The sequence below is a fragment of the Nicotiana attenuata genome, chromosome 3, assembly GCF_001879085.1.
Source record: "Nicotiana attenuata strain UT chromosome 3, NIATTr2, whole genome shotgun sequence".
In the NCBI taxonomy this organism is placed as follows: Eukaryota; Viridiplantae; Streptophyta; class Magnoliopsida; order Solanales; family Solanaceae; genus Nicotiana; species Nicotiana attenuata.
In genome coordinates, this window is record NC_031991.1 from 63,400,493 (window position 1) to 63,412,240 (window position 11,748).

Genomic DNA, 11,748 nt, shown 5'->3' on the forward strand with positions numbered 1-11,748 from the left:
TTCAATCTCAAATTCAGTCAAAACTAAGTCTAATCTTCGCCAAAACCCCTCAAAATTGAGATATAAACTCCAAACCATATTCCCAAATCCCAATTATTTTTAACAACACCCAATCCAAACAAATAATGATTTTTGAAAACCCAAATTTTAATTCAAAGCTTCAAAGCTTTTTAATGGCCGTCAGTGGTGGAATTGCTGCTCTCTTTTCCTTTGCTTTGTATTACTGAAATTTGGGATTGAGAGATAGAAAGAGATGTAGAGAGAATTCTGGAAACAGAGTGTATCGCAAAAATAGAGTATGGAAAATTTGAAATGAAGCCGACGATAATTATGAATGTGCGTCATTTGCGTTGTGGAAGATCTTGAAGAATATTTAATTCCCCAATTTTAGCGCATCTAAATAAGTAATTCTACCGCTACAATGATTCCTTATTTAATGCATTGTCTATATTTTATAGGAATAGTATTAACATGGAGGGTAATATGCAAACTATAAACATATTTGGTAATATAGTTTCCTAATATAGCAACGAAAATTTCCGTAAATGTAAATGCCCCATTTCGGCAAAGGTAAATTTGGACCTTTTACCTTTCTTGAAAGAGAAACTTGCTTTATCCAATTTTATCTGTACACACAAGGAAGCCCCAAAAATTGACACAAGCGGAAATGGGCTTAAACACATGGCAAATGAAAGAAGAAAAACAGAGAAGTGGGGCGTGTAGCATAGGAGGGAGGAGCTGCTTTACAAACGAGAGTTTTAAGGGTCGAGACAATGATAAGACGAGTGCAAGGAGGAATTTTGTCGGAAGGGTTTACAGATTAAGATGCGAGTTGCGCCTGTCTTCCACTAAAAATGTCTTCAAATTGCCTTGGAAATTATTTGGCGTTCGCCGTCCCCAACTCAAATTCTCACCCTTTCCCTTGTCATTGCAATGCCTATTTCTTCTATTCTAAATCTATTATACGCCCAGAGCAAGTCTGTCATCTCCACTGCGGCAAGTTGAGTTTTGCGCCAGCACTTGTACCGCTGGCAGCTGCTAGGTCTTCCTCTTCTAACGGTAACGGAGCAGAAGACGGGGAAGAATGTGAAGGAGGAGGAGTCGCTGAAGCTAGGGAGGCAGTCAGCTATTATCTGGAAGAACTTGGCGTTTCTAAGGAGGAGTCGGTGGAAATAGCCCTCAACTCACCTAAGTACGTTAGCATGTTGGTAGATAGCGTGCGTGACCTGGATGAGTTTTCCTTATGGAATTCCTGGAGCACTGCTGACGCTGAAGAAGAAAAACCATATCTTACACGCCCACTGTCATCTTTCAAGAGGAAGGTCTACATGATGGCAAAGCAAAAGGGCGATAAGGGCATGCTTCCCTTCTTGGAGAGCATTGGCCTCACTCTCTCTTCGGCGACCCACTTAGCTCGCTATCTTTCCTCTAATTCTCTGCCTATCCTTATCAATAAGGTTAGTAATACAACTACTGTAGAGTGCATATATGTGGAATTATTGGTTTATTTCTATGATGGAAGTGCTTTGTATTTCTTTCTTCATTAAATTTTTTTCAAAATCTTGGTTGACAGTTGCTTGGTGCGAATTTCCATTTTAGTTCACTTGATTTTGTTTTCCTTACTATCCTGCATTGCTCTCTCCTGTTTTTCTTTTGTTTAATCGGAATAGTACATGTAATATTAATTAGCAGAAGCCTTTTTAATAATGTAAAAAGTTGATATGCTATTCATCTTTCCTAGTGTTGTGTCATTCTATGACAATCTCTTGAGCTCAGTGGGAAAATCATGGATCATGGTCATCTCTGTACATTGAACATATCACAGGAGAATGAAAACTCTTGATTTTATTTGATAGATAAGAAAGTGATATACTCGATGGAATGCTTTCAAAAATTGCTAAGATTGGCATGTAGTTATTGATGAAAATATTTAAATTGCCTTTATAAGTTCCATTCAAGCCATGGTTAAGTCAGTAAAAAAAGCTCGCAAGTGGGATAAATTAGTCTCTTTCTTCAGATAAGACGTTTGGACCCTTTTTTAGTTCTTTCTTACCTGTTTTGATTCCTCTTTCACTTGCTCACAGGTTAAGTATGTGAAGGAAATATTCTTCGCAAACAGTGATGATGGAGGACTTATTGCTAGAAATGCCCGGCAAATGATGATGCACTTGTCCATCAGTATTGATGAGGATGTCCAGCAGACTTTGTCATTTTTTGAGAAGGTCAGTTGCCTCCTTGAATCAGGATGATTGATGAAGCTTATTTTACTGTGCCTGTCCTGACATTTGTGGTACTGATTTCTGTTCACTTTATTGAGCTGCACCTACCCTAAAGTTTGTGGCACTAAAATCTATTACATATATATCATCCCTCATATTCTCCCTTTTAATGACTATTTTTCCTAAATGGCAAAGTTTCTCATCGGCAGGTCCTTGAAGTAACTTATGGTCAACCCCTACTTTATATAATTGTAGCCTTTATATGACTGCTTCTCTACAATTCACCAAGTTCCAACTAATCTTAACATATTACTCTAACATCCAATCATTCTCTCACTCTCCAACATATTCATTTAAGTCAACTAAAACGAGTCAGAATAATAATTCCTGCTAGAAACTGCATAATGGTATTGTACTTTTTTTAGATTCAAGCAAGGCGCGGAGGTTTGCATTTGTTAGGTTCTCAAGATGCATCTTTCCGACATCTTATTGAATCATTTCCACGACTTCTATTGCTACCTAAAGAGAGTCATATGAAGCATCTGATGGAATTTCTTGATGATATTGGAGTGGCGGAAGGATGTAAGAGACAAATTTTCCTTTTGTTTCCGCCTATTATTTTCTATGACATTGAAAAGGATGTTAGACCAAGATTGCAGGCAATCCTTAAGGTATCAGCTTATTCATTAATATTTGATCTTATTAGTTTTCCCTTCTGTACATGTCTCCAACTCATGTGCAAGTTTGATGACTCAGTTATCACATAAATGTGATTGCAATATTTTCGATGGACTGCTCTTGATATTACTAGTATCACAGACAAAGGTCATTTAGATCTCTTTCTCTCTCTCTCTCTCTCTCTCTCTCTCTCTCTCTCTCTCTCTCTGTGGAAGTTCTGCACCGAAGCGTGTTGGTAAGGATGTACTTGTAGATGATTTTGAAAGCATATTATCAATTTGCCTAGTTATTTTGCGACAGTTTTCAGCCTGAACTGATATGGGCAAACATGAACATAACTCTGCTGAGGAGAACTGAATCATAGTCTTAGAGTTTAGTAGAAATGGTACTGTAGGACTGAAATAATTTGCATTCTCTCTCTCTCTCTCTCTCTCTCTCTCTCTCTTTCCTTTTTTTTTTGATAAGTAATCTACATACTTTCTAAGTCGATTTGTTTACTTGTGAATAAGTTGGACAATTTAGGAGTATTCATTTCTAGGCTGGTGTGATTGTTGTCTATTCATTTCTAGGATGGTATGGAGGGCAAAGATTTTGGGCAGATGTTGCTGAAATATCCGTGGATTCTTTCAAAGAGCATTCTGCAAAACTACGAGGACATCCTGATTTTCTTTGATGATGAAAAGGTATTAATCCTGATTATACTATTTTGCACATGATGCCAAGTTTTTCATTTGAGCACTTAGTTTTTGCTATGAAATGTCTCTGGTTGATTCTAGTGGGTTTTATGTGTAAAGTCAGTGCAATATTCTAGGAGTCCCTTGTATCTCTGCATTTAATTGCCTAGAGCTGTGGTCTCTAATTCAGTGGTGGATCATGGTACGAGCAGTGGGTTTGATAAAACCCACAATTTCCGATCCGACCCTGTGTTTATAAGTGAAACACCACTATATATAGACTGCATATCAGTTTTGCGACCCACATTTTCAACCAAGTAGCAGGTTCGACCCTATTTTGGGCTCTGCTCCTGCTGCATCACTGCATGCCTTGTATGGCAGTAAGTTAAAGCGTAATATAGTTGTCACTTTGCTATTATTGGTTTTGGGCAGGTGCCAAAAACTAGTGTAGCTCAGGCAATCAAAAGCTGCCCGCTCCTTTTGGGATTGTCAGTTAACAAGCTGAAATTGGTGGTGGAACAGTTCCGTAACTTTGGCATTAGAAACCAGAAGTTGGGTAAGGTGATTGCTACAAGTCCACAGCTACTACTGCAAAAGCCTCAGGAATTCCATCAGGTGAGAGTCAAAATTATGGTGTTTGCCTAACAAATTACTACATAAGTACAAATGTATGCAAGATTGTGCTGATTGACATGGGAGCTTCAACATGATATTTTCGAATTATTTAGCGACGGTAGTTGTACAACCTCATCAGCATCTTCATTTTAGTAAATCTTCACAATACAAGATTTATGAAGACTTCTTTTCCCTTTCAAAAATAATCCTCACAAATCTTGTATTGAATAATAGATGATTAGACAGTTTGGCCCGCATGGCTTAGTTCAAGTGGTAAAGGTTGAGGGACCTCTGACTTAGGTCACAGGTTAGCCCTGCCCTGTGCGAACTAAGCCTGGTATTTAAGTGGAGAAGGGTAAAGGGCCAGGCCCATTTTCCCCAAGTTTCGAAGGCTATGGTTGATCTTAAGGGTTAGCCCCAGACGGATTTCTCGGTGATCCAAAAAAAAGATGATAACACAAATATTTGGTTTTAAAAGCATCACATTCCTGATTGAAGCTCCATCATAAGTGATATTGATCTTGTAATTGACTTCAAATTTGTTAGGTCTGTAAGTTAGTCATTAGTTTAAACATGTGGAGACGAGAAAAGTTTCCCATATATGGAAAAGGCCACATCAATTTGCTCCTTTTTGTTTCTCATCAATTTTTTTGGGCTCCTTTTCGTTATTTCTGAAGTGAAAAGATATCCCTACTTATATAGATGATTAGAGGCTCTCTATACGGGGGAACTTTAGATTCTTGGGGTATTGCTTGTCTTTAAGGTATGAGGTATCCCACTTTATGTCAGCAAAATATATTTCTTTTGAAACAAAAGCAGCAACAACAACAACAAACCAATGTAATCCCACAAGTGGACCCCGGGGAGGATAGAGTGTATGCAAACCTACCCCACCTTGTGAGGGTATAAATACTGTTTTCAATACACCCTCGGCTCAAGGAAAATGAGAAAGAATTAATAGCAATAACAACAAGCTAATAGATAGTAACACGATCATAGACCAGCCGCGAAAGGAACAAGAATGAAAAACCGAAACACCAGGTAATAAAAGAGAACGAAGCATAAACCCTCAGGGGTTGGCCTGGTGGCAATAGACTTGAGCCTTGGGGTTTGCTCCCTTTCAAGGTCTCAAGTTAGAAACCCATTGGGTGCAAACAATTTCTGAGGGCCATCGGACTGGGTAAAACCTGAATTAACCGTGGTGCATTTGCGGAAAACTCCTTGCCGAGGGCCTGTGCACCCCCGGGATTAGTCGGGGCTCTTAGAGACTCGGACACCCGGTGCAAATCAAAAAAATAAAAAATAAAAAGAGAACGAAGCATAAGAAAATGCAAGAGCAATATTAATACTACAAGTATGGAAAGAAAGTAGCTCCACTACCAATTATACTTCTACCCTAATCCTCAATCTCCACACCCCTATTAAGGGTTATGTCCTCGGTAAGCTGAAGTTGCGTCATATCCTGCCTAATCACCTCCGCCGAATACCTCTTCGGTCTATCTCCTCCTATCCTCCAGGGCTAGCCTCTCACATCTCCTCACAGGGGCAGTTGTATCTCTCCTTTTCACATGCCCAAACCATCTTAAGCTCATTTTTCGCATCTTATCCTCCACGCGAGCTACTCTCACTTGTCCCGAATAACTTCATTCCTGATCTTATTTCTCCCGGTATGTCCATACATCCATCTCAATATTCTTATTTCTGCCACTTTCATCTTCTGGACATGGAATTTCTTGACTGCCCAACACTCTGCCTCATACAACATAGTCGGTCTAACCACCACTTTATAGTACTTACAAGTCTTGGCTGTACATTCTTGTCGCACAAAACACCGGATGCGAGCCTCTGTTTCATCCATCCCGCTCCAATACGATGCATGACATCATCATCAGTCTCCCCATTATCTTGGATTACTGACCCAAGGTACTTGAAACTCGCTCTCATCGGGATGACTTATGAATTAAACCGCACATCCACATCCGCTTCTTGAGACACGCTTGAACTTGCACTCCAAGTACTCCATTTTGGTTCTGCTCAACTTAAAACCTTTTGACTCCAAGGTGTCTCCAAACCTCCTGTCTCGCGTTAACATTACCTCGCGTCTCCTCAATCAATACTATGTCATCAGCAGATAATATGCACCACAACACCTCCCCTTGAATGTGACACGTCAAAACGTCCATCACCAAGGCAAATAAAAAACCTTGGTGCAACCCCATCACAACTAGGAAGTGTTCTGAGTCCTCGGTTACCGTCCTAACCCCGGTCTTAGCTCCATCATATGTCTTTAATCACTCTAGTGTATGCTACCGAAACACTTTTAGCCTCCAAACACCTCCATAGGACCTCTCTCGGGCCTCTATCATTTGCTTTTTCTAGGTCAATGAACACCATATGTAGGTCCCTCTTCTCCTCTCTATACCGCTTCACTAATCTCCTAATAAGGTGAATGGCTTCCGTAGTCGAACAACTCCGGCATTAAGCCAAACTGGTTCTCAAAAATAGACACTCCTCCTCACCCTTGCTTCCACCATATTTCCCCGAACTTTCATGGTATGGCTTAGCAGCTTAATACCCCTAAAGTTGTTGCAGTCAGTGTTTTAAAAGGCATTTTTGGGGCGAGCTCCGGAGCAAGCCCTGGGGCGAGGTGCACCAAAAATGCCCTGAGGCGATGGTGTGGGGTGAAAGTCTCAAGAGGCATACGCCCAACAATTCGGGGCGTACGCCCGGGTGTTTGAGGGGCGCTTTGTAGTGAGGCGTAAGCCCCAGAAATTTTTTCAAATTAAAACAAAATTTGTTGAATAAGTCCTTCATATAATACCCAAATTCTCAAAAGCCAGCTTGTAATTACTCAAAAGTTTTAAAAAGGAACTGAAATATTAAATTTAGAAGTCAAGACCTTTTTTATTGATAGAAGCTCTAATTTATGAGTCTTATTCCCAATTCTTTATCTTGTCCGCTAGTTTGTTACTATCTCTTAAAGCAACAAATAGTCAGTTTTTTTTTTTTTGCAAATACTTTGAGAACTCCATTCTCTTTCATAGCACCAAGTTCAAATTGCAAATTGCAGGTTAGTCATCTTTTTTATTCCTTCACGTAAAAAACTTTATTCTTTTCAACTCAAGTCACTTGTGCTTGTAAGTAGCGTATAATGGATTGTTTTGACTAGTTTTTTGTGGGATGGAGAACATCTATATATATTTTTCACATATTTATAGTTTTCTTCAATTTTTATGCAATTTTACCTATTTATAAATATTTGCTGTAATTATATTATTTTATAAAATATTCAAAATTAAATACCCATAGGGCTTACGCCACGTGCCTCAAGGCTTTCGTCTCGCTGAGGCATATGTAAAACGCCTTGCATTACGCCCACACCTTTTAAAACACCGGTTGCAGTTTCGAATGTCACCCTTGTTCTTGTACAACGGAATCATCGTACTCCACCTACACTCCTCGGGCATCTTCTTTGTCCTAAAAATGACATTAGACAACCCAGTGAGCCACTCCAAGCCTTCCCTACTCGCCTAGCACAATGTTCTTATCCCTTCCTTCGTTCAAGAGTTTATGAAATAAGTCTGCCATCATCTTCTAAAAGTGCCTCTGTCACCAATACTCTGTTGTCCTCATCTTTGATGCACTTCACTTGGTCCAAGTCGCTGGTCTTCCTCTCTCTCACCTTGACAAACCTTTACAACTTTTTTTTTTTTTTGATTTGCACCGGGTGTCCGAGTCTCTAAGAGACCCGACTAATCCCGGGGGTGCACAGGCCCTCGGCAAGGAGTTTCCCGCAAGTGTACCACGGTTAATTCAGGTTTTACCCAGTCCGATAGTCCTCAGAAATTGTTTGCACCCAGTGGGTTTCGAACTTGAGACCTTGAAAGGGAGCAAACCCCAAGGCTCAAGTCTATTGCCACGAGGCCAACCCCTGAGGGTTAAACCTTTACAACTTTACATCCCTGCCTTTGATCCCCAGTTCTTCATACAAACGTTCGAACGCTACAGTCTTTGCCGTTGTAACAGCTAACTTCGCCCCCTTCTTTGCCTTTTTATACCCCTCCCTATTAGTCCTCTTCTCGTCCTCGTCGTTGCTCTCCATCAGTTTCACATACGCTACTTTCTTGGCTTGTACCTCTCCATTTTACCACCAGTCCCCTTCATGACCTCCCGAGTAGCCTTTTGAGACCCCTAACACCTCTTTAGCAGCTTCCCGAATGCAGCTCTCCGTCGTGGACCACATATCTCTCGTATCCCCACTACTCCTCCAGGCCCCCATTGCCAGCAACTTCTCCACTAACTCCTGAGCTTTGACCTTAGTCAAGGCTCCCCACTTGATCTTAGGTTGACCATACGCCGCTCTCTTCTTCCTCACACTTCCTGAAGAGTAGGTAATTAATTTGGGTCTTGGCCACCGTACTCTAGACGGTGACCAAGTGTTCCTCCTTTTGAAAATTCGAGTTTGCTATCACCAATTCAAACGCTTTAGTGAAATCCAACATCAAAATTCCTCCTTCGTTTCTATTCCCGAAATCGAAGCCGTCATGCACGTCGTCATATCCCTTAGCTGCCATCTCGATGTGGCAATTGAAATCTCCTCCTATGAGCAGCTTTTCAGTGTGCGGAATATCACACACAACCTCGTCAAGGTCCTCCCAAAAGCGACTCTTAGTCTCCTTGTCCAAGCCCGCTTGAGGTACGTAGGTCGTAGGCACTAACAACGTTAACAGTAAGCCCTCTAACAACTAGCTTAATAGTCATCATCGTGTCGTTCACCCTCCTAACCTCTACCACTTGCTCTCTGAGATCCTTATCAACCAAAATACCTACCATGTTCTTGCCCCTCACGCTTCCTGAATACTATAATTTAAACCCATCAACATCTCGTGCCTTAGATCCCACGCACCTATTCTCCTGAACACAAGGTAAATAGGATAACAGAAGCAAATGACATAGTATGTAATAACAAAGATCTAGGAATACGAAAATACAAGAATAATGTCAATACTACCGGTAAGAATGACACACCGTGTAATAACAAGGAACTAGGAATAGGAAAATATAAGACTAGTACTAATACTGCTGGTGACACTAGGAGAAACTCTCGACTACATCTCAACCCGCAGCCCTAATTCTCGACCTCCACACCTTCCCATCGAGGGTCATGTCCTCGGTAAGCTAAAGTAGTGTCATATCCTGCCTAACCACCTTTCCCCAGCACTTCTTCGGCCTCCCTCTACTCCTCTTAACCTCTCATACCTCCTAGTAGTGGCATAAATGTCTTTTCTCTTCACATGTTCGAACTATCTCAGCCCCGATTGCCGCAACTTGTCTTCCACAATAGCCACGCCCATCTTGTCCCTAATAACTTCATTGCTAATCTTATCTTTCCTGGTATGCCGACACATCCATCTCAACATACCCATTTCTGCTACTTTCATCTTCTGAACATGAGACATACATGAGACTTCTTAACTGACTAACACTCGACTCCATACAGCATAGTCGGTCTAACTATCACCGTGTAGAACTTGCGCTTGAGTCTTGGTGGTACATTCCTATCACACAATACATCAGATGCGAGCCTCCATTTCATCCATCCCGCTCCGATACGATTTGTAACATCCTCGTCAATCTCCCAGTTACCTTGTATTACAGTCCCAAGATATTAAATATCTCTCTTGGGGATGACTTGTGTCTCAAGCTTCACGTCCGTTAATGTTTCTTGCGCCCCAACACTTATCTCGCACTCCAAGTATTCTGTTTTCATCCTACTCAACTTGAAACTTTTAGACTACAAGGTCTGTCTCCACACCAGCGTTGTTAAAAGCGCTCGCTTCAGCGCTTAAAGCGCGAAGCGTAGCAAGGTGGGCACATGGTCGCTTCTGTGTTGTGAAGCGTAGCAGGTGATGTGAAGCGTGCGCTTCCGCCAAAAAAGCAAGAAGCGTTACTGAAGCGAGAAGCGACAGTAGCGAGTGCTTCACTATATTAAGTGGCTGCCAACGTTAATTAAATAAAAAAAACTGTCTCTTTTCAAAGTATCATTTAGCAGCAGAGAAAAAAAGCCACTAGGGTTTCCATTTTCAGCACTTTTCAAGTTCAAGTTCATCAAGTTCAAGCCCGGATATGTGATCTTTTCTTCCTCCTTCTCCTTCTTCTTCTGCTTCTTATTTTTCATTTTCTTTCACTGTTTCAGTCTCAAAATAGCAGCAAAATGCTGCCAATTTTTTTTTCCTTCTTCTTCTTCTTTCACTGTTTCAGTCTTAAATTGCAGCGAAATGCTACCCAATTTTTTTCTTACTACCTTCTTTTTCGATTAAGTTCTTCTTAGTTCTTACTGCCTTTTTTTGTTTCAATATTTATTTTAATATTTTTTTAAAAATTTCGCTTCACTTCAAAAAAGCGAGCGCTTCGCTTCTCGCTTTAAGCGAAAAGGGGCTTGTCGCTTTTCCTCGCTTCAAGCTCTTTACAACACTGCTCCACACCTCCCGCCTAGCATTAACCCCGCAACACGTGTCGTCAATCAACACTATGTCATCTGCAAATAACATATACCATAGTACCTCCCCTTGGATGTGCCGCGTTAGCACATCCATCGCAAGAGCAAATAAAAATGGGCTAAGAGCCGATCCTTGGTGCAATCCCATCATTACTCGGAAATAATTCGAGTCTCCTCCTACAGTCCTCACCCTAGTCTTAGCTTCGTCATACATATCACTCTAATATATGCTACCTGAACTCCGCTAACCTCCAAACATCTCCGTAGAACCTCCCTTGAGACTTTGTCGTAGGCTTTTTCTAGGTCAATTAACACCATATGCAAATAGAAATAAACTAAAATAGGCAGAGAGTAGAAATAAACTAAATAGACTAAAACACAAGGATAGTCTAATACTCAAAGGCACTAATACAAGTACACTAAATAGACTCAAGGATAGTCTAATACAAGTACACGTAAGAAAGTGTTGCGCTAAAACTAGAGGTCAAACAGGTAAATCAGCCAGACAAAAGCAAAGGCAAGGTACAGATAGGGGATTGCCTATGCTATAACTACAACTAATATAAAGGTGACAACAGAGGTATGCAAATCGGGTAGACTATATGAACCGATAATAATGATCAGGCAAGCAAGTATGCACAAACGAAACAACAAATACTAAAGCCGGAAGGATAAAACCTGGATTGGAGACGGGGGTGCCAAGACGTTGCAGCCACACCTAGAGGAGGAAGTGAAAACGACCCGACTGGCCGGCAAACGAACCCGATTGGCTGGAGGGACTGTTCCGCGTCGAAACCGACTGAAAGAGGGGCTGTTCAGGTCGCTCTGAAGCTACAACCATCAGAGGGAAACCCAGACGCTGGTAAACTGTATGAACAACACACGTGCCGGAGCGTGACTGGATCTCTGCCGGGAATTTGTCAAGTTCGCCGAGACTCCGCCGTTGTTAACTCACACACACACATGCAGAGATCGAGGAAGAGAGAGAGAAATAGAGAAGAGAGGGGAGTAGAGGTACCGGCGACAACGCAGTCGGAGCTACTTTGCCGGACCCCGACCAGCA

The 11,748-nt window shown here is 41.3% G+C and overlaps 1 protein-coding gene across 2 annotated transcripts in view; it reads left to right on the plus strand.

The window, feature by feature from the left end:
- LOC109223926 (transcription termination factor MTERF2, chloroplastic) overlaps positions 614–11,748 on the plus strand; it is a 13,760-nt gene continuing 2,625 nt past the window's right edge. The window contains exons 1-5 of one of the 2 annotated variants that reach the window (XM_019388417.1): positions 614–1,457; positions 2,085–2,222; positions 2,645–2,890; positions 3,467–3,580; positions 4,004–4,186. In XM_019388417.1, coding sequence (XP_019243962.1) covers positions 855–1,457; positions 2,085–2,222; positions 2,645–2,890; positions 3,467–3,580; positions 4,004–4,186 — 1,284 coding nt within the window. In that variant the 5' untranslated portion in view covers positions 614–854. The remainder of the gene's footprint in view (positions 1,458–2,084; positions 2,223–2,644; positions 2,891–3,466; positions 3,581–4,003; positions 4,187–11,748) is intronic. The other variant, XM_019388418.1, reaches the window with a different exon arrangement.